Genomic DNA, 22,909 nt, shown 5'->3' with positions numbered 1-22,909 from the left:
GTTCATTTCTTTATATTTTGCTTCCCAGCAACCAGACTTTCTTGTAATCTTTTAAACTGGTCTTGAGCAATAGTTCTCCAGGCTTTCTGAAACTCTTCTGAAGCTCTTTTTTCACTCATTTTTTAGAGGAATATTTTCTTGTTTTTGTTTATTTCTTTGTTAATCCACTTAAAAAGAAAAAAAAATGCACCTAAATTAAGGATGAACCAGTGTTGTATCCATACATAACAGATAACTGTAATAGCAGCCTGTTGCAATACACAATTTGTTTCCTTTTCTTCACTAGAATGTGTGAATAATGTCAGAATCACAGTTTTGACAGGTATATAATAAACTTCTTGCACCAGCAAGGTGATTACCAAAGAGCTATTAGCTGAAAACTTGGTATAAAATATCTAGGTATGATGCACCTAAGAAGTCATCATAGCTCAAAAAGAAATATGATGCATCTGACCCTTCAGTTCTACTGTTCACTAAAGCCTCATCAGAAATGGTCTCACTGGAAGTGTTGCTGGCAGTTAGCCATTCTTAAGGAACGGAAACAGGGAGAAAAGGCTTATACAAGAACTGGACTGAAGATCAGTGGCAACAGTACTGATGGAGTGATGAATCAATATGTGAAATTATTAGTCAAAATCTTTTCAGTATTTACAGAGGTCAGGAAAGATTTACCACAGTGTCTACAGCCGTCTTAAAAGCACGCTGGAGGCTCTGCCATGGTTTAATGCTAAATTTCAGAGGATTGTGTTGGAGTGCTTCTTAAAAAAATAATGAGCACATGAACTTGTTAGAATTGTACAAACCCAGTTTTTGATTTGTATCCTGTACTTTCCTTTATGTTTGCATATGTTTAAATGGTCAGAGGGCCCGGTGGCGCCAGTGTCCGGCAGCCTCGCCTCTGTCAGTGCGCCCCAGGGCAGCTGTGGTTACAATATAGCTTGCCATCACCAGTGTGTGAATGTGTGTGTGAATGGATGGATGATTGAATGTAGTGTAAAGTGCTTTGGGGTCCATAGAGACTAAGTAAAGCGCTATACAAATACAGGCCATTTACCATTTAAATAAACCACAACAACCATTTTCCATTTTCTAGAAAATTAGTAGTATATATAGAAATAGTGGCCAAAGTCTTTAGCCCAGTACGCTATAGTGAGGCAGATCATCTTGTAGATGATCCCCCCCCCCCTGTGGTCAGAGTAAGGCACAAGTGATAGAAGTGAACACGGACAATCCCTGTTATGACCAAGACTGCAGCAATCTTTCAAGCTGGGTTTGTAAAAAGCTAAAATATATTCTTTGATGCAGTACAGGACAATTGAAATATGCCATTTGCAATACGCTCTGAATGGCATCCATATTATCCAATTGTGTATGTTTCTGTTCCGTGTCCTGTGTCCTGTTTGTTTGTATATGTCTTTTTGGCTGCTGTTACAACCAAATTTCCCCTTGTGGGACAATTAAAGGATTATTCTATTCTATTCTATTAACATTGAGAACTGAATTCTTCTTAGCAGTAGTCAGTCCTCAGTGTAAAGAATTTGTGAATACGCCAGCATGATTTAAAAAAAAAAAAAATCTAATAGTTTGTTATTGTAGTATTAAAAAAATTCAGAGTCAAAGGATTTTCATGTCATTTTAATCGTATTTAAAAAATATTGCTGAACAGAAGTTACAACAGTTGACGTAAAAAAAAAAAAAAATTCAATGAGTTTCCTACTGCATAGAAAATATAACCTCTCTTCTGAGCTGATAATAAGACATTTCATTACAAAATGGCAAATTCTTGCAGGGACTGATGGAAGCACTTTCAGGTCCAAAGGCTGTTGAGAAATCCAATAATTGCAGAGAAACACAAAGAGAGTTTGGTCCATGAACACTTTATACATATAAGCGAGTCAAGAGAGCAAGCTAGCAGCGAGGTCACTAGCCTGAACCTGCTTATGTCCAAACCGAGAAATTCAATACAACAGTAAACCTTTAAAAGAACCTGCACCTTTGCTCTTGCCATTCTCTTCCTCAAAACAAAATGGCCCTGCATTTGCACATATTGAATTTATAGAATCACTCTTTGTGCATGTTTACTGAAAAAGCTATTCAACATACAGCGATAGGTAAGCCCACTCTTGGCCGCTACCAAGCAAGCTTTCCCTCCCCAAGGCCAAGGGCATTAAAACGACCGTCCTGGTCACAGTCGGTGGAATGTGAGCCTTGGACTTTTATTTGTGGCCTTAAAAATTTGCATTTTATACTAAATCAAATTCCACTAAACAGTGTCTAAAAAAAAAAGGTCAGCTTTTCTTTTACATAGATTTGAGAAGAAATACCACAACAACTCTGTCACAATGCACAGTGCATAGTTTTTTTTTTCCGTTGTATTTTCTTGCCTGCACCAATGCTGCTGCCTTAAATTATATTGCTTTAACAGAAAATATTTAGCGCTGATGAGAAATGAAGCAAGCGTATTTAAGCTTGTCCTCTAGATTTGGGATCAAGAAGGCAGGGGCGAGGTTCAGCTTGTCGGGACAACATGCTGCTGAGACGCTCCACCCAGTGGTGCTAAATGCATCTGGCTCTCTGTGCTGGCAACATCTGGAGGCCTATTTTCAATTTCAATATGCAGCCATAAGGGAGCTCCCATATGTCATCACATACAATGCATGGAAAACAAGTGGGGATGAGGAAAGGCCATGGCCTGATCGAAGGGAAAAAAAAAAATCGGTGTATTTTTGGAGTTTTGGTGTGAGACTGAGAAGGTGTGAAAAGAGACATTTACGCAAGTATGGACAATTGAGCAGAAGAGATAGTTGAGTGGGAGTAAGAGTGTGTAAATGAGCATGTCTACTTGTTGTGGTATTTGAGAGACACAAAAATCAACAAAGTGCAACTTGAGTGCGAGAGCCGAGACCTGCACTTGAGCTAAGAGAGAAGCAGAGGAATGAGGGAATGAAATGGATGGAATGGGGATGCCGATGGACACACACTGCATCTGGGACCGTCACCCAAGGTAAACAATGTTCAGGGAGCCATCTGGCTGAGACTGGAGGCGGAGGAGGGTGTGGGGGAGCGATGGGCAGAAGAGGGCAGTGTGGGGGAGTAGAGCGTGGAGGGAAGGGTTGCGACGAGCACAAGCATATGGAAAAGCAGATTTTTCCTCTCCCCGCAGCAGTCAGCGCAGGCAAATGTCAGCATGAGCTGCATCCACGCTTGACTGTGCTGCACTCGGCACCACCACCTGGCTCTCCTTGCTCAGCCACCGAGTATGGGCAGCAGTGACACTGTGGAGCCTTTCCCCAGGGCAGAGGAAAGCATCGTGGTGCTCGAGCTCACCCACATGCATGCATATACACCAACACCTCCTGTACTCCCTGCTCTTTTTCACACAACGGAAATACAAAGAAACATGCTTACTTTGGCAGGGAATATTACTAAAAGTACTTGCAAAAGAGAAAGAGAAAAAAACAACGAACTGCCTTACATGTTCGACATTATCAAGCTGAAGCAAGGCTAACATCAGACTAAAATTCAAGCTCACAAAACAAAACATAACCAGTTTTGTTAAAAATTAATATTTTCAACTTTATTTTTAGCAGCAGCGCACCACAAAGACTTTTTTTTTTATATCTAAGAGAAACTTAATGTAAATTTATACTGATATCATCAAGACAAAGCACAGGAGTCTGCAAAAGTCTATTTTCAAAAGGCCTTTACTCTGCCTTCTTAATGCAGTTCACAGTTGGGCTGGGAGACTGTCAAATGCAAAGGCCAGTGGGCGTCATCCACGTTCACTTACAGTGCAGCAGTGCAGAGGGCCAAGGCCGGCTCACTTCATGCAGAGCAGCCAGTCAAGAGGAAGGCCAGGCAACACCAAATGTCTTATTAATTTGCTAATTTGTTGTGACTGCAGGGCATGAGAAGCCCGTTTCCTTGCCATCTGAGGCCAAGAGAACCCAGTGCCATGTTACTTACAGACACACACACACATTTAAGCGCACAGATTTTACTACCCACTATCTGGCCTACTTTCATGTGCGGTGGTGGGAATAAAGACAGAAGCACTCTTGATTACCTCCATGAAAGCACCACCAGGGGACAAGCCTCTTACTGGCTACTGACTCGGCAAAGCTAAACTGACAGTAAACTAAGAATTATGGCTTACAAAATTAACAACCAGGGTGAGGAAATCAGGTGAATAAAAGTGCCGTAATCCAACTACAGAATATCTCTGACTTAAGCCACGGTCTCAAAACTGGAGGCTAGAAGTGCAATTCTGAGTACAACAGAGACAAACAGCCCTGGTGCAAACAATATGTAAATATTCCTCATATAAACATGTGATAAATTTCCCACCATGACAGCAACCTATTTAGAAAAGGATTTAATGTGAGTGTGACCAACACCACACAGCAATAAACTTTTTGCAAACAAAATTGTTTTGGCCTTTGAGAATTGGAGAAAAAAAATTATAAAAGGGAAATGAGAGATAAATCCATGTTATTTCTGATCCAGCAACATTCAGAGTCAGCCACTTAATGCAGCTTTGATGTGCTGACTCTTACCTAGGGGTCCGTGTCTGTGTCAGCAGATATGAGAACATGAAACTTCTTACAATAGGAAAAGAAACAAAGGCAGAGCACATATATAAGTTGTGCAGCTACATTTGTCTGACACGACTGTGCACTGTATTCAGGTCAGGTCAGTAGTAGTGATGCTGCAGTCTGTACAGTTCTTTACTGCATGCCTCCTATTGGGAATGCAGAAAATGTTGGGCGTACACACAGGGCAACGTGGCTGGATATCAACTAAAACTGTGTGAACTGGTCTGGCGCTTTTAGAGGAGAGTGACCGAAGCAACAACCTATGAGAGGGAAGGATATCGCAATCTGACATCAGGTCAAAGTCCTCCATTTAGAATGTTTCTGGAAACATGCAACAAGGTTACCTTCACATCCAAAACTTAGGAATGTCGACTATAGCAAGCTGTCAACCACACAGCAATGACACAACCAATGAAGCACATTATATGTGGATAAGGCTTTACTGGTGCAAGTTCATGTGCACAGGGTGGGCTTTAATTAATGTTAAAATTAATGTTTAATACAAGGATGTTTATGATGATTTGGCTATGTTAAAAAAAAAGAAAAAAAAATTGTAAAGCAACCCTGAATCATTTTCAAAGATATTTAAAGAAAATTGCTTGAATACATTAATACACACATGCAGTCCAGTGATACTGTATATTAACACTCAGATTTTCTTACAATTATAATGCAAAGAATGACTCTATTCACAACCAACATTTTAATTTGCTCCACAAAGACTCCCCAGCTGTCTTACATGCTGCATTCTAGCCCCCCTGAGGTCAAGTCGCTTTTTTACCCGGGACTCTGGCACTTGAGCTGAAGGCCTTGATGGTGAGAGACCACAGTTAATCGACTTTCTTTCTTCCTGAAGCTGTTGTTGTACAAAATTATTATAGATTTGGAAAAAAATCCTTGCTGGGCTCTTTTGTGCTTAGGGACTATAGGAAAGAGAAAGAAAAAAAAAAACAGAGTACAACAGCAGCTTCTTGAGAAACCCTGGCCTCCACTGAAATGCAATTTCACAAGCTCCTCAACAAGCAACGACCATCTATTTTGCTGCAACAATGGCTGTCCGCTTCTATACCCATTTGGCCGACCGGTGTGAAACAATCAAGTGGCAAGAAAGGTGACAAAAAGGTGACACATAATTTAAAGAAGCAGAGCTGTTGGTAGCTACAGTCCAGCTCGGCAGATCAATCCCCACCAACAACGGACTGTGGCCTGGCACTGTGCACAAAAAAAGGCTATTCCACAGACATAGGTATATAAAACAAAACACGCAACACTGCTCACCTATAGTCTTTAAAAATGAACAACACAAAATCAAAAGTGTATACCTATGTAAATTTGTCAACCCACCACATGTCTAACTTATGAATTCTCTGTACATTTCTTTTGGAGTCTGTGTGTAACACACACTATGTAGACACTTTTAAAACACTTCAAATAATCTGAATTTTTCAGGTATGTAATGTACTTAGAGGAGAAAAGATATTCAGATTTATTGTGCCAGGAAGAGCTTGTACTCTGTGCTGCAAAGAACACTTTGTGCCAGTGAGAATTCAGTTAAGTGTATTACTGAAACTTAAAGCTCTTTGTAGAGGCCAAGTGTATAGTATGAGCTGGAAGAAAATAGGGTATCTGCTTGACTTGAAAGTTATTTTTAACATTCGGCGTTATGTGTATCTGTGAATGTGTGTGCATGTCCACTGAGAGTTAACGCGCTCCAGCTGTTAGGATCCAGTTGCTCAGACTTGTTGAGGACCCTGGCTCCCACTAGTGCAGCACACAGGCCCAGAGGTGGTGAGACATACAGCAACTTAACAGAGGAAGCTAGGGACAGAAACGGATAGCGATGGAAAGACAAAGAACGACAGATCACAGGGCTGAACCCTGCGCAGCTGCGCTTGTTCTTCAGGGAACCCAGCCGGGGAAGCAGCGCTCAAGCGCTTAATTCCACAAATATGTGCAGTCATGCAATATGCAAGGTGGGGGCAAGGGAGGGAGTGAGGGGAGAGATAGCGGCAGAATCAATCTTGCAACTTCCACAGCCATGGCTTAGATTGGGGACCAGCTTGCCTGGGCCTCAGTGGCTGGCCTCTGGCCACTGGCAACTGGGCAGCATGCAGCGGGCGATGCAGAGACGGCCTGAGAGACTGAAAGTGATGATGCCCACCACCCTGATCAACTACAGTCTGCTAGGAGGTCTTTCAGCACGCCAGCACAAAGCAAGAGATGCACACTGAGCTGAAGGTGTAGGTACATGTAAGTATTGAGAATGGGAGTTGATGTCTATATGGATGACTGACTCAGTGTGGGGTGGGGGGCTCAGGTGGTCTAAGTGAGGGAAAAGGACAAGTCTGAAGGTAGTAAGTAATGCTGAAAATGCTGCAACTAAAATCCAACTCTATTCTACATCTAGTTCTTAGTATTTCTAGTAAGTTTTATTGCTTTTAATGACAAGTTTGCTGCTCTAATTCAATTTTAGACCGACAGAAGGGTAGAAAGAATATTCTTCAAGCACTTAGCAGCATAGAAAAGCAGAACAAAACAAAACAAAAAAATCAGACAACCATTTCACCCATTTGAATAGTGTGGGGTGTCTCTGCATGAAGAACAGTAGGTCAAACTTCACATGACCATTGCCACCAGGGGGAGCAGGTGTACTGCAGCCGACTGCTGGAATGTCAGCCCTTCACTTAGAAGAATAACTTTTCTGATAGGAGCCCGTCTTATTTGTGGATCTGGCCACAACGCAGCCGCTAACTGGCTCATATACTGTTATTGTGCTTTTGCCTTCTACTCATAGACACAAAACCTAGACTGACCAGAATATTAAGCAAATTATGTAACATGAGATGTATTCAACTAAAGAAAGGATCACCAGTTTAAAGGAATGATAAATCTTGAGCTACACTGTCATTTGGCCCTGCTGAAACTGCAGTAAGCATGTACGTTTTGTATAACTGAGGCTTAATTTGACAACAGTGGATGGCCAGAAAACACCTTACCTGATGTTGCCTTGACAGAGTGCTTTTGTAAAAAGTCCAGGCTCTGAGCCAAGGCCTTCTTGTTGCAATGAGTCGAGAGCTCTTCACTGCATTCGAAACACCTGTCACAAAGAGAGAGGTTAATAAGACCGGGTTCATTTTACTTTAGAAACTAATAAGACAGTATTTAACATCCGAATTGCTTGGCTAGAGTGGAAAGCAGTTTAGAAATCATGATTAGGGATGGGAATTGATAAAAATGAATCAGTGTTGGGGTCATTACTCAAAAATATATTACATATATTACACAGAACACCTTTCTTAAAGTGTTCTTCTACTTAATTACTTCTACTAAAAACTACTCATTACGTTACTTTCATGTTACTCTGTAAAATGATCTGAAACGCAACGTCTCATAATTACCATTTAACTACATAAACCTACAGGCTACAGCCCCACACACCAGCACAAATCCCTATCCTAATAAGAACACACGTGATCTTTCTCTTAGTATTGATGTATGAACACAAATCAAAGATGAAAACCAGAAAAGAGACTTTAAACTGATCGTCACAGTGATTTTACTGTAGAAACATGAACAGGTAGACACGGAGGCTGCAGCCAGACCGCTCAGGCTCTGTTACCTGTTGAATTTAAGCAGCGGCTTCACCGCGAATAACTGCTTACTTTATCACGGTGCTGTTCTGGTGTCAGCATTTACTCAGCTTTAACATCCCATCTAGCTTAGCACAGTGTCGGTGAAAGTGCTTGTAAAGAGCCAAAGTTGTGTTAACAATATAATGCAGTTGTTTCTGTCTTGGAGCAGTCTCCACTTCATTATCGTGCTCTCATCCTTTTATGCAATAAAAATAAAAGTAATGTCCATATCCATGCTGTAAACTGTGACACTTTTTTCCTCCCCTGACACACAAACTGAAATCAGCTGATTGCAGCAAGAGCTCAAGATCTGATAAGCAGGATCGATAAGCAGGCAGACTAATGGTTCCAATGGATTGGACTACTGGGAGCTGGTTCTCGATTCCCATTCCTAATTATAATGGTGGAAAACAAATTTTATTTTATTATTTATGAGCCTAAAATGATGTAAAATAATTTACAAATAAACAAACTGGTCTTAGAATTGTGGTAGCCAGGATCAAAAAGACTGCAGGTGCCTGTTGTTTTCTATTTGAGCTCACATGCTGGCAGCATTCTGACACATGCCATCGCAAGGTGACAAACAGGGCACCATTGTGTGCAGCCTTTGCTTCTTTTCATGACAGTTCACAATTAACTTCCTGGGTTTCTCACCAGGCCTTCCATGTGCTCAAACTGATGGTGATGCAGTGTGACTCTGGGTGGAAAGCCTGTTGATGCTTCACAACATGCTGGATCCCTGACTGGTTACAGCCCTGTAAAAACAGAAATCTTTGTTGGCAACCATAAAATACACTCTGGGCTCACAACATTTAAGGTGCAACAAATCTTCAAGAGCACAGTAGGGTGAAAATCTTTATTCAGGGTCATGTTTAGACTTCCTCTTTTCTTGAAAGTTCCAACAGGCCTAACCACTTCATTATGGACATTTTCTTCACTAGCCACGTACCCTAACAAACAAACCTGAATGCCTAACCCCAAGCCCAAACCTAACCATGACCTAATTGTAACCCTGAAACTAAAACCACATTTTAAGTCTCAAAAATGCCTTCAACCTCAAGGGGAGGGGCAATAACTGAGCATCAGAATGATGATATAAGTGACTTTGGGCATAGCTTGGCTGTTGGTGGTAGAAGGGCTGAATATTTTAGAAACTGCTGATCTATGATTTCCCCCACAAAGCCAAGGCAACAGTAACTCAAATAACCACTTGTTACAACAGAGGAATGCAGAAGAGCATCTCTGAACATAGAACACATCAAACCTAGAAGCAGCTGCGTTACAGCAGCAGAAGACTGTGTCTGCAGAAAAATGAAGCCACAATTTACACGGGCTCACCAAAATTGAACAACAACATAAAAGTAAATAAATAATTTTTAAAAAATTGGTTTGTTGAGCATGACAATGAGTTCATTGTATTCAAATGGCCTCCACAGTTACCAGATCTCGATGCAACAGAGCAGGGCAGAATGTAAAATTAGCATTTTGGACATGCAAGCAGCAACTGTATGATACTATCAAATCAACAACGACTAAAGTTTCCAAGTAATGTTTCCAGCACCTTGTTGAACCTATACTGTGGAGAATTATGGCAGTTCTAGAGGCAAAATGCAGTCCAACCCGGCACTATTAAGGCACATTTAATAAAGTGTCCAGTGAGTGTACACATGAAAGTAAAGAAGCAGTCAAGTTCATACACAAATAAGAATTAAAGACTCTTGAATATGATAATGACGTTCTTACTCTGTTGTTTATTTCAATTTAGTTTAAACTCTGCTGCATCACATTTTGCTTTATTTATCATTTAAAAAAAAAACAAAAAAAAAAAACTTACCTGAAAACCACACTTTAGACACACCAGAATGTCCTGAGAGGCTGCTGGCTCGCCATCAATCATTGTCCTTTCCTTTAGGCACTCTGAGCATACCGACCACACACTCGAGAGGACTGATTTCTTTACTGAGTTCAGGTCCACTGCTCTACTCACATGCTGGCAAGTCAGTCCTGTTAACAGACAAGGTGTCTTGTAAGCAAGGATCCTTTTAATTGAAGGTGAATTGCACTGATCCCATAAGAATAATGAATGAAACCTCACAGACTTTTCAACATTGACAAAAAATACTCAAGAATAGTCTATAGGACTCTACCAAGTCAAAATTCATAGTCTTAACCGTAACAGTCCGGTGGCATGTACTGTTACGGTGACTTACCGCTGACTTCATCTGATGATTCCTCATCTCGAGGTTTTCTTGGTTTATTAGTCCGCTTAGTCATGTCGGCGGCTTTCAAGGAGAAGGGGTCCTTCAGCCGCATCTGGTGCTCTGAAAGCAAGAAGGGACAACACTGGTTTAGTTTTACACATTTAGGACACCCACACATAATTTTGTTTATCCAGGTACTACACAACTGCTATTATTATTTTCTTCACAACAGAATGAGGTACTTTCAAAATAGCAAAAAAAAAAAAACCCCTACAGTTTATATCAGGAATTGTTAAATGCACACACTCACACACATTTATTGTGTTGTCATTGTACTACAGCACAGTCCTACAGAAATGTGCCAAATCAAAACTTTATGACAGCATGTGTTTACATTCAAATAGCTATGCATACATATCACCTAAAAGCCTATTTAGGCAGTTTTTAATGTATTTGTAAAAATTGTAGAGGGTAATATCACTTGTAATGGAAATTGTGTATTTTGTTTGAGTGTTTTGTTTTGGTTTTCTGCTTTTATATAATTTTTAATATTCACATGTTTACATTTCAGTATTGTAAAACTTTACTGTAGATCTAATTGTTGTAACATTTTATTTGGAGATATTTGATGGCTTGGGCCCCAGGAAGACTAGCAACCACTGTTGTGGAAGCTAATGGGGTTCCTTATAAATAAACAAATAAACATTGAATCGTCAAGCACTACTTTGCTTCCAACAATAGTGAAAAAAAATATATTAGGATAGAATAACTAATTATGTTTGCACAATTACACTCTTGCTTTCTCATATTTTATATATATTCAGTAAACTACTTTTCATTAAAGCAGTTGTTTTTTGTCTCCTTCATTCAAAAGCCCAAGCCAACTCCTCCTTGCTGGGCTCCGACTCAACGAAATCCACTTTCAAGACAACAGCACTAAAAACAACAACAACAAAAATTCTTTTTTTTTTTTTTGCCATACCAGAATAGCCTCTGCTGAAGATTATTTAAATAATTAAACGGTAAATGCAATATGTGGTTTGGCTGTTATAAGTTGGTGTGTTTGACGCTACTCTCAAGCTGGTGTGTTCGGGGCGATTAAATCAGGTGACTGATTTAACCAATCAAAAACTTTCCACTGCTTGTAGGTTTAAGCTGATTTTCCTGGTGGACTCCTTTTGAAATAATTTTTACACCCTTCGCCTAACATGCTACTGACCTAAACGTTTTCTAAACTGCAAGAAATCTGGAAGCGAACGGTCACAATACCTACGGCTACATGATATGCCACTGCTAAATAAAGGCAGTAGGAGAAAATCAGAGTTTTTACGACAGATAACTCTATTAATGGACAACACCATGATTAAGAGGCCTTAACAACCCCGGCAGCCCGGTTTGGGTGAGAATAAGAGGCGCCTAACCCATTTATTACGGAAATTTTAAAAATTAGTTTATCTTTTTCATACTAGATTTAGCGAAAATGGAATATGTATTAACTCACCTCTTAAAGTTAGGCTCCTATGTTGACTTTGTCAGCTAATATGAAGCCAACACTGAGATGTCAGCTCTTCCTGGGTTGCAAAAAAAGGCCAGCTACATTAGCTTGGTAGGATAAAAACTGAACTGGTGTGTTTTATCCAAAATTACACGCAGACATTATGGCTATTCAAAGAAAAAACGCGCAATACCGTCAACAGTTATCTCAATATCTTTTTGTTTCCACCCTTGACTTTTAAAACATGTGTCAAGCTTTCGTTAGCATTTACAGGCAGCACTGGTTATGTGTGACGCACTACGGCAGCTCAGGTTGGCCCAATGCTGCATTCAAGTTGAGTGGGAAAATCTCTTTTTTACTAGAGGTAAATAAAAGCTTGTTTCCCATCTTTATGCGTTTCCCAGTTTCCCATGGCGGCGAATGCAACATAAATAATGTTTTTTGTTTTTACTTGATGCACTTGTTTGATCTAATTAGGGGACATGATGCTAATTTGTGTTGATAAATAGTTAGTTATTACTTGTTTGAAACTATCACTAAGGCATTTGTGGGGAAAGAATTTTGGCCCATTAGGATATCCGTACGTCTGCGCAAGCGCAGATAATTGTCGGCATTGTGACTTTTTTTAGTTGTCCCACGCAGATACGCTTAAGTGAGGGTTTGTGTTGAAGAGCAGTGATAATTTAGAGTGCAGTATCTGGCTTTGATAATCACACATGGCCTTGAGAAGTTGTTGGAGACTTGCCGGTGTTGTCCCGCGGCTTTTATGGAATAATACCGTCCAGTTTGAAGCTTGCGTCCCGAGAGGACAAGGCTCTGTGTCCAGCAGTGTCAGCACTCGCCCCGGTTACAAAAGTGAGGTTTAACATGAGTGACTCACTGTCATGTTTTGAAGGAGCTCATATACTGCATTAAGTATATTGTCTGTCTTGTTTTTAAACGCAGAGTTGCTGTTCCGCACATTCAGTTCAACGCCAGCGAGCACAGTCGTGAGTTATGAGCAGCTGAAGGAGCTCCTGGTTGGGCGGAAAGCGGTAGTTATAGATGTGCGAGAGCCCTGGGAGCTCCGAGAATACGGCTTCATCCCCGGCTCCATTAACGTCCCCCGTGAGTACTGCTCTCTCTACCTGCAACATTGTTGTCCGGCTGGGCTGCCAGGGCTGTAGACTTGTATACTAGTGTAGTATACTGCAGTTTGTGTGTGTTGGGGGTAAATAACAAATCGTAAATGTCCAAAATGAAGCCAACTCATACACAGTTTTTATATTGTTCATAAAACAAACATTTGAAGGTGTGCTTTGTCCCCGTGGCTTCATAATGGCAAGTTTAATTAGGTTTGAAATGTGCTCAATTTGACATACAATTCTAAATGGAGTAAAACGCAAGCAATATGAGCCACTTCATATTATATGGTACGAAGGAGGGCATTATTCTAAAATATTACTACAATGCTTCCAACCAACTGTTCTCCAGAGCACCAAACCCATCATACTTCCTTAACCTTTGTGTTTTTGACTTTACAGTGGCGCAAGTGAACACTGCACTCCAGCTGGGTCCAGAAGACTTCAAAGAAAAGTATGGTGGTGAATTACCTCACCAGACAGATAACGTTGTGTTTACTTGTTTGGCGGGAATCAGGAGCAAGACTGCGCTGAACATGGCCATCACACTGGGATACAAAGAGTGAGATATGTGTCCTTGGCTTATGTCTGTCACCGTCACTGGTTTCCACCTCGTCATTATGTTTCTTACTAGACTTGGCCATTTTCAGTCACGAGAAAAGTTATCAGTATTGTGGTTAAACTTAGACTTTTATAGTTACCACCATGAGACAGCATTTACTATAGTTGAGGTTATTGCCTTGTAGTTACACAATGCTGTTCCTCCTCGGAAGGATACCACATGTCCCACATCACATTTTCTATGTCTATGTGTCAAGTATTAAAACACTGTGATTGTCTGGTGATGGTAAAGTCACATACAAATGCATGATTTTGTTTAAAAGTCTTAAATTATGAAAAGTGTGATTTCGTCAAAGCAAATGTTCACTTTTTTCTTTCTTTTGTGTCTTGTTTCAGTGTTCAGCATTACTCTGGAGGATGGCAAAACTGGGTGAAGCATGAGCAGCATAATCAGTGATCATGGAACTGGAAAGATATTTATATATTTATTTGAAGCTATTTTTGCAATTATTCGAGTTTAGAATGTGAAGTGATGGCGCAGCCTTGTAAAGGGCTTAAAAAAATTTCATGGCTCCTCATTTCAATGTTAAAATCTCAAAGAGGTGAAACCAGTTTGCTTAAATCCACATCTGCCATACAATATTTCTTGAAACCCCTCTTTAATTTCTCTCAGGCTTAACCTCCTTCTAAACCCTTTACAGCTTTTTGAAATAAGCTCAAAGAATCTTCTGAAGTGCTAAAGATTAATTATGCAAATAAAGTCTTCCACTCCATAATGTGAACTATTTTATTATTTCCTGTTGACATATTGTAAATATTAAATTGCTCAACAGGCAGTGCAGACTTTGCCAATACTTAATGCATTTATTAATAAATGTACTATTTAATAAAGTTATCAAAGCTAAATAAACTAATATTTAACTTGAGTCTGTGTGTGTTTATTATTATTTTTATTATTTATATATTGGGCAGGATTAGTAGATGACCTAAGAGGACATTCGTTTAAGTAATTCCAGATATAAATAGGCATAGAGAGGCTTGCCGGGGTGACAGCTGCTGGGGAAGTACTACGATTTACTGTATTGAAAGTCCTTGTCTAATATCCTGTATGAATTTGTCACCAACTCTCCACAGGTTCCTTCATCATCCGTGATAATAAATGGGTTTGTTTTCAGCAGGGAAGAATGTTTCCACTACAGTTTGCTGACCACCGCCATGGACCTTGTTCCCTATTCCTTCTTTCACAGCTTGAGCTGAAAGTCCCTGCAGAATCAGCAAATTTTAATCTCACTGTCTTGTTTAATTTGGACAATATTGTTTTAAGTTACTTTAGTTTATCCTAAAATTCAGCTTAATCATTGTGAGTGACAGGAAACTGGCCTCTAGGTGACTTTTCAGATGCGTTAGTAAATTATCTAGAAGTGTTTATTGGTTTTCTTTGGGGACATAATTGATAGCTTTAAAACATACCTGACATTGTTGTATCACCTCAGCACTTTACAGGGATTTTTGTTTCTTTTATATTTGAGCTTGGTGTTGACAGTAATGACTTGTAAATAAAAATAAACAGTTTTTGAGAATCAGAAAATTTTGTGATGCAATAATATATTTACTTAAGATTTACATCTATATAAATATTTAATTTTGATTGTTTTAGAGTTTTCACCTCTGATACAGTTTTTAAATAAATAAGAAAATATTTAAGAAATATATATGAAAAAATAGTTTTATGAACACTTAAACATATTTAATACCATATATTGATGCATATATATTGTATGAGCAGTTCCATTGGTAAATTTGTCAAGAATTTGTGAAAAATTCTATTAATTGACAGCAAAGCTTTGCATGGTATTCAAGACAGAATAATCTTTACACAACGTTGTAAAAAATTAAGTTTTCACAGGACTTAATAGCTCTGTGAAAAACTATGTGCATCCATATGGTTACTGGTAATTGCACTTGATCAAATGATCATCAGCATGTGTGAACATCTCCATCAAAAGAGACGTTTTGGCAGTTTGCTGGTCTGGAGCATTCAATACCACAAGCTTTCCAGGAGTGGACATCCTAGCAAATCCCCACCCCAAGGTCAGACTGCGCTCAAAAACTGCAAAAAACCCAAGGGTAACATCTCAGACTCTACAGGCTCAGTTAGCATGTTAAAGTTCATGACAGTTAGAAAAACACAGACTAGTCTTGCTTGCAGTGGTTGCCAGGAGAAAGAACATGGAAGATTATGTTTACAAAGTTACATCTGAAGAAACCACAAGATTTCTGGAACAATGTCCATTGAACAGATAACACCAACATGGAGATGTTTGGCTATAATGCTCCGTGCTACATTTTGTAAAAACTAAACACAATATATCAACACAAACACCTCAAACATGCTGCCAGCATGGTGGTGGATGGGTGATGATCTGGGCTTGTTTTGCAGCTACAGGACCTGGGTACTTTACAGTCACTCAGTTGACAATGAACTCTGTATACCAAAGTACTGTAGAGTCAAATATAAGGCCATCTGTTTGACATTTGACGGACTGATAATGTCATACAGAAAACCACTACCTTGAGATACTCCATCTAGTAAAGGAGTATCTTAAAGTAGTCTTAACTTTATTTATTAACTAAATTTATTATTAAATAATACATTTATTCAATCAGTTTGCTGAACGTTCTCTGCTGCCACAAGGGCGTCTTTCATAGCAAATGCCACCACCCTCTAAATATAATATAATTATCTGGTATTTGTCATTTAACACCAATAATAATAATGATAATAACAAAGCATTTTTAGTTCAATATTATCATCCATTTTAATAAGTAATAATTAAATATTTAAATGAGTATCAGGCAAAAAAAGTTATAATACCACACAATGATGTATAAGAGTTTGTGGTCTTAGTAAATGAAGTGAGGTTTTATAAATACTGTAACAGAAAGCATCATCATAGTGAACAACGGTTGGTGGAATGTGAAACAAGCAGCTTAGTAGAGAGATGACTATTCACATGACTGAAATATTCCGGCTCTTCCCAAAAGTCCCATGCGGCTGCAAGATGTGAGGTCAGTAGGAGAGAATAGATGCTCACTTAATCCATCACGGCAAGTTTTCACATGGAACTGTGAATAAATCATCTCATAAGTTGGATTTTAATGTTCTAAGCGGACTAAACCAACATCGGCTTTATGCATATTTTGAGTTTTTTTGTGGTTTACCATGTTGCTGTGGTACCTTCTTTTTTATAATTGAGCTCATTGTAATATCGTCCAACCCCTGCCCATGTGATTCTGTAGGTGTCAATGTAAACCATGAACAGGGCTGACTGGCATTTATGCCCTTTTATCACTGTGTCATGTCATCCGTAAACTCCAGACTGTAATCTCCCCCCTCCTTTTCTTCCGCTTCCTCATCTTCCCGCTGAAGCAGTTAATTCCATTTTCTTTTTTCTGCATACTCCAGTTTTAATATGTTGAAAACAGAGCAGACTAATAAGTACTAATTTACGTCAAAATCTTGCCAGCGCTCTTTTGTTCCTCTGCAGCCACAGCCTCATCAGGTCACCCTCTAGCTTCTGCTCAGCATTCAATTAAAGTCCCTCGTCCCATCAGAGCACATCACATCAGAGATGCACCTACTGGCTGCAATGACTTACTGGACCCTGCCTCATTGCCTGCCTGCCTGTCTCCCTGCTTGTCCTCTGATGCAGGACATTAAGGTGGTGGATGTGTTGTAACCCAGGCAAAAACCCATTATGATTTGGATAAAATAAGGAGTCTGAGAGACTTGTGCCCACAGCCATGATCCCAGCCCATTTCTGCTTCTCACAAGCTGCTGATACATATCTGAGAGGCAGGTCAAGCCTGCTTTAGTACGGAGGTTCAAGATTCCGCATGCATCGGCTCATGACCTGGGCTGTTTTGAACAGAGCAGGAGCATGACTGTCAATGGGGAGTATAAAACCTCAGACTGTGCTGACAACCAGAGAGTGCAACAAAGGAAGGTTCAGGAGCAGTAAAGTGCAGCAAACCACTGACTGTTTCCCTTCACAGAACCAAAGCCACATAGAAACCGCTGCCATGAGCTTCAGCCCAGAGAGGATCTCGTCCTACCGCCGTCACTTTGAGGACAGCAGCAGCTCGTCCTACCAGATCAGGGTGTCGAGCCCATCCCCCACCAGGAGAGAGGCCCGTCGTGCCTCCACCGGCTGCTTCTCCTCTAGAGCCGGGGCCAGCAGCATGCGTGTGGACTCAGTGGGACGAAGGACCATGTCTGCAGCACGCAGGTCTCGCATGGTAGGAGCAGGGTAAGCCATTGGATTTTTGTTTTACAGGCGAGGCCGCGAAAATAAATTCTTCTTCTACAGGCTGTCTTTAGGAATAATTTTAATCACTTAAAGGAACATATTTTGGTGCCTGTGGCTGTAGGTTAACTTGTATCAGTCATTTCAGTGTGAGTGCAGGTGCCATGGTGTGCGTTGGGCCGAGCGGAGAGCCTGCCATAGACCTGGATGTGGCTTCAGCTGAAAACCAGGAATTCCTCAGCACCCGGACAAGCGAAAGACAGGAGATGATCGTTCTCAACGACAGACTGGCCGTATACATCGACAAGGTGAAACAACCTTTTTCAACTCGATTTTACTTATTTTGATAGGCGCAGCGAAAAGCAGATATCACACTGAACTCAAACATGTTGCACAGGAGTAATTCTCATCTTGTGGAGTGTGGTTTAGACTGAGTTTTCATGTCCTTACAGGTGCGATCGCTCGAGCAGCAGAACAAGCTACTGGAAACTGAGATTGAGGCCTATCAGAACCGGTTTGAGAAGCCTGTGGGTCTGCGCCTGCTCTATGAGGAACAGCTGAAAGAGCTGAAGAAGATTGCTGAACAAATGAGAGTTCAGAGGGTGAGACGAGAAATCTCCCGGATCCTGCCTCTGCTCTTCCTTTGCTTAGACACTCAAGAGGGCATTAAGTTTACACCTCACCGATCTGTAGAAGATCCACCCAAACAACGATACAAGACGTCAACTTGGTGTTTTCAAAGTTCTTTACCTGGTAACAAGCTCATTTCTGGCAGGCAATTTGAGGGGGATCCTGACCGTATTTGGGTGTCAGACTACAGCTGTTGTCAGATGTGTTTTATGCACAGATGAGATGACTTGATAATGTGCTGGCAGGCACACACACAAGAATGAAGCTGAAATATAAAATGCAAAAGGCTCAGCTAGATTTTGCGCACACCCTTGTGTTCACCTTCAAATCTAGCAGACAGGCGTCTTACTTATGCGTTCTTGGTTTTCAGGACATTTCCTTGGCGTCCAAAGAGTCTGCAGCTGCTCAACTAAAGGCAATCAAAGTCAAATATGAGGAGGCGGTGGAGCTGAGGAAGAAAGCCGAGTTAGACATTGAGGCCTTCCGTCCAGTGAGTGACATTAAATTAGCCACTGTCCTGGGTGTGAATGTCGCCTACACATTATTTCTCAGGGGCAGACATACATGATAACACTTCTGTTTATTTTTCAGGATGTGGACAAAGCCACCTCCTCCCGCATTGCCTTGGAGAAGAAGCTGGAGCAGTTAGAGGTTGAAATTGAATTCCTTAAACGAATCCATCAGCAGGTGGGTGACATCTTTACGTAGGAATTAGCTATTCCAAGTTTGCCTTTTATTTTTAATGATTCCTAAAGGCCTCTCTTTTTTTTTTTTTGGTTTAGGAAATTGATGAACTCATGAAACAGATCTACGCCGCTCACGTCTCAGCCCAGAGTGCGTTCACTCTGCCCGACTTGGCTGCTGCTTTGAAACAAATTCAAACCCAGTATGACGATATCGCAGCCAAAAATCTCCAGGTACAAAAATATCACACAAAACCGCTTCCAGATGATGAAAAGTACACAGTTGAGTCTTCTGTAACGTTATCATTCTCCACTGTTAGGAAATGGATTCGTGGTATAAAAGCAAATTTGAAGATCTAACCCAGAAGACGTCGAGGCATGTTGATAAAGTTCGAAGCGTTAGAGAAGAAATAGCCAGTGCCAAAAAAGATGTGAGTATTACAAGTGAAAATTAATATGTAAGAACCGTTTATTAATATTGAGTGTCTATAATTGGGCTGAAACTGTCCCTAGATCCAAAGTAAAGAACGAGATTTGGATGCCATGCGGACCAGAAACGAGGCTCTTGAAGCTCAGATCCGTGAGACACAAGAGAAGTACAGAAAAGAACTGGAAGACCTGCAGGTAAATGTTGGCTCATGTTGTCCCAGGGTGCACACCTGATCCCACCAGAGTCAGTCATAAATACACACATGCTCTCACATTCATACATGCAAACACAAAGCCACTACAACAACACATTCATTTTATAACCCCGATTTCCTGATAGGCTCGGATTGAGGCCCTGCAGCTCGAGCTGAAATCCACCAAGGAGAAAATTGCGCTGCACCTGCGTGAGTACCAGGAGCTTCTGAATATCAAGATGGCTCTGGAGATTGAGATCACAACTTACAGGTAAGTGAAAAATAGCCACCTGAAAATGATTTTTGGGTTGTGTCTTTGAGTGAATATTAATAAATTTGGTAATTTTTTGTCTTTTTTTTCCTCTGCAGAAAATTGATCGAGGGCGAGGACCTGCGGCTTTCTGGCATGATGCAAACCTTATCTCTCACTAGCTGTAGCATGAGCGCCATTGGTGCCGGGATGAGCATCAGTGGAGGAGGCATGGGAGGTGCAGGTGGAATGGGTGGTGGACTGATAGGACGTGGTGGTGGGGGAGACATTGGGGGCAGAGTAGGAATGGGTGGGGGCATAGATGCAGGAGGCATGGGAACAGGTCCAGGAATTGCAGGTTTAGGTGGAAGAATGGGTGCTGAGGGAGCCAGTGGTAAAAAAGGTCCTGCTGGTACATCAGCTGGGGCAGACTTTACTGGTAGTCATGGATTAGGAGCTGGGGGTGTAGGTGTAGGTACTGAAGCTAATGGTGGGGTTGTGGGCAAAGGCAATGGCAGCAGAGCAATGGGCACTGGAGGAACAAGTGGTTCTGGTGCTGGAGGTGTGGGAAACCTGGGATTCGGTACTGGAGGCAAGAGTGACAGCAGCATAGGTGGGACTGGAATGGGTGGAGGTGGTAAAACTGGAGGTTCAGGTGGGATGGGTAGAACTGGCACTGGGTTTGGTGGAGGAAATGGTGGTGTAGTTGTAGGAAAGAGTGTTGGACTTGCTGGAGGAATAAGTGAAGAGGGTAGTGTAGCCCGTGGAATGGGTGGTGGAGTTGGAGGCAGTGGAGGAAGTGGGGGTGTGGGTAGTGACGATGCTGCTCTGTCAGCTGCTAGTGGCATGGGGAAGACAGGTGGAGGAAAGGGTGGCATTAGTGGCACCGGGACTACATATGGCTCAGATGGACATGATAAGAACATCGAGGCCTATGCAGAGCAGGCTGTGGAGCTGACGGAGAGGAGGACGGTGCTCATTAGGTAAAGGTACCATCAGGTGTTTTTGCAGTTCTTTCAAACAGGACAAGCACTCACACCCAGAAAGTACAACCAAACACTACCCTTCATTAAGAAACAATGACTTAACCTGGTCTGTGACAGAGTCGGGTGTGGTTTAACATGCTTGTTTCAGTCACTTTGTCTCTCTGTCTCTCTACAGAACAGTCAAAAATGAGGATGATGTGCTGGAAATGGACCACCAAGAACAGACCTACACCATCACCGGAGCGGCCGATGAGTCGGACAACGAGTGAGCAACACGAATTCCCAAGTGACCTCCTCTCACCCTTAAACCTCCACGCCCCTCTGAGCTTTGCACTGACCAAGCCCCATGTTTGGACACTGACCTTTGCCCTTTTGCCCCAGACAAGAAGACCATGACTGACCCTTTTGCTTCAAATCAGGGGCTTTAACTATGCCTCACTAGACAACTCAACATATTCTCTAAACTTTTGTGACCCCCCCCCCCCCCCTTTTTTTTCTACATGCCACAAATAAAGCTATCAGCATTGAATTACCTTGTTGCTCTTTTATTTTGTGTCCTTTTGAAGAGTTTATATGAGGATAGAGAACGTCATTCAGCAATAATTCAATGCTGGTTAAACCTCATGTTTTGCTTAGCACAAAGAAATGCTCCTTAGAATCCTGGCTTTGGCTTGAAATGATGCAGAGTGAAAAAGGGAAAAGGAAGTCATGAGGGAACAGCAAAACAGAGAAAGAGAGGGGGAAAGGGACAGAGTCACCTGAGGGTCGAGATGGTTGCCCTGACACTTTCTGCAGGGCTGAGGAATCCGTCACTCAAATGCGGTCCTGCAGCAGAGTGACTGCACACAGCCGTTTCCTGTCCTCATTCCATCCATTTCCACACCTTTTCCCACTGCGGCTGATCGGGAGAGATTGGATGTGGCCAGCAGATGCCAAACACGCTCAGTGTCCTGCTCAGGGGCAGAGAGTGAAGACATGCAACACACCAATCAGAGACAGAAAGCGCAACAAAGACTGGAGTAGAACCGGTGGTCCTGTGCTGTCATGGCAGCAGTAACATTACTGTACCATTATTATTATAATTTGGCACATCTCAGGAAAGATAGCAAGTAAATAAATAAAACAAATAATTCTCGGTGGATGGAAACCCAGAAAGGCTTCCTCAGTTCAACGTAATAAGGCTTCAATGGAACTTTTAGTTGTTTGATTGAAGATTTTTTGATGTTTCATTGGCAGCTTTAGAGTGGATATATGTCAATAGACAATTATTATTTTTTTTTCTGAGTAAATAACTTAAAAAGGAAAACCAGAAACAGTGATACACGTGGGATAAATATGAGTGAGTTAATTAAAAGATCAATAAATACATTTTAAAATAGCAAAAACAGTCAAAGCAAAACAAAGAAAAAGGGGGAAAAGAACAGAGAAGAAAATTAGTAAATTAGACTTAGTCAAGTATTTTAGTGTGTAACCCCGTATTTCTTGCTGCACAAATTATTTATCTGAATAATATGCACTGACTTCATTTTAAACTCACGTCATTTTCACGAGCTCAGTCCACTCAAACACGGAGGAGAAATTAGTTTGAACCCGAAGCTGTCCGTCGAAAATATGACGCTCATGTGAGAATGAAACAGGAAAGCATTTATTATCGATAGCCTCACGTGTTTTTTTTAAATGTGTGGAGCTCTCCATGGTGCTTCCGTCTTCACACTGAGAAAACTCATTGGGGGAAAAAGTGAGTACATTTTTATTTAAATATGATAAATAAATAAATAAATAAATAAATAAATAAATAAATAAATAAATAAGTATTCTGAATTCC

General features: G+C 41.0%; 3 protein-coding genes across 5 annotated transcripts in view; 2 read left to right on the top strand and 1 right to left on the bottom strand.

Annotated features, from left to right (window-relative positions):
• Window positions 1–12,215, bottom strand: part of usp45 (ubiquitin specific peptidase 45) — a 38,834-nt gene extending 26,619 nt beyond the window's left edge. For both annotated transcript variants that reach the window (XM_080896683.1, XM_080896684.1), the window contains exons 1-5: window positions 11,930–12,215; window positions 10,438–10,548; window positions 10,062–10,231; window positions 8,882–8,982; window positions 7,592–7,692 (exon numbers count right to left, since the gene is read on the bottom strand). In XM_080896683.1, coding sequence (XP_080752809.1) covers window positions 7,592–7,692; window positions 8,882–8,982; window positions 10,062–10,231; window positions 10,438–10,540 — 475 coding nt within the window. In that variant the 5' untranslated portion in view covers window positions 10,541–10,548; window positions 11,930–12,215. The remainder of the gene's footprint in view (window positions 1–7,591; window positions 7,693–8,881; window positions 8,983–10,061; window positions 10,232–10,437; window positions 10,549–11,929) is intronic.
• A 280-nt stretch (window positions 12,216–12,495) lies between these two features.
• tstd3 (thiosulfate sulfurtransferase like domain containing 3) lies at window positions 12,496–15,134 on the top strand. Its single transcript, XM_080896685.1, has 4 exons — window positions 12,496–12,778; window positions 12,869–13,030; window positions 13,447–13,606; window positions 14,002–15,134. The coding sequence occupies exons 1-4, from the start codon at window positions 12,640–12,642 to the stop codon at window positions 14,060–14,062; spliced, it is 522 nt and encodes a 173-aa protein (XP_080752811.1). The 5' UTR covers window positions 12,496–12,639; the 3' UTR covers window positions 14,063–15,134.
• A 2,464-nt stretch (window positions 15,135–17,598) lies between these two features.
• LOC308405954 (desmin) lies at window positions 17,599–21,601 on the top strand. 2 transcript variants are annotated; one of them, XM_080896768.1, is made up of 11 exons: window positions 17,599–17,915; window positions 18,061–18,220; window positions 18,365–18,514; window positions 18,913–19,032; window positions 19,134–19,229; window positions 19,325–19,459; window positions 19,546–19,656; window positions 19,739–19,849; window positions 19,995–20,119; window positions 20,218–21,081; window positions 21,260–21,601. In XM_080896768.1, the coding sequence occupies exons 1-11, from the start codon at window positions 17,689–17,691 to the stop codon at window positions 21,351–21,353; spliced, it is 2,193 nt and encodes a 730-aa protein (XP_080752894.1). In that variant the 5' UTR covers window positions 17,599–17,688; the 3' UTR covers window positions 21,354–21,601. The 2 variants fall into 2 exon arrangements, with proteins under 2 accessions (XP_080752894.1, XP_080752895.1); XM_080896769.1 differs by having other exon boundaries at window positions 20,218–21,087.
• The last annotated feature ends 1,308 nt before the right edge of the window (window positions 21,602–22,909 follow it).

Source organism: Rhamphochromis sp. 'chilingali', assembly GCF_963969265.1.
Source record: "Rhamphochromis sp. 'chilingali' genome assembly, chromosome: 11".
NCBI classification, from domain to species: domain Eukaryota; kingdom Metazoa; phylum Chordata; class Actinopteri; order Cichliformes; family Cichlidae; genus Rhamphochromis; species Rhamphochromis sp. 'chilingali'.
Note: the sequence above shows the minus strand (reverse complement) of the source record. Positions and strands in the feature narration are given on the sequence as shown.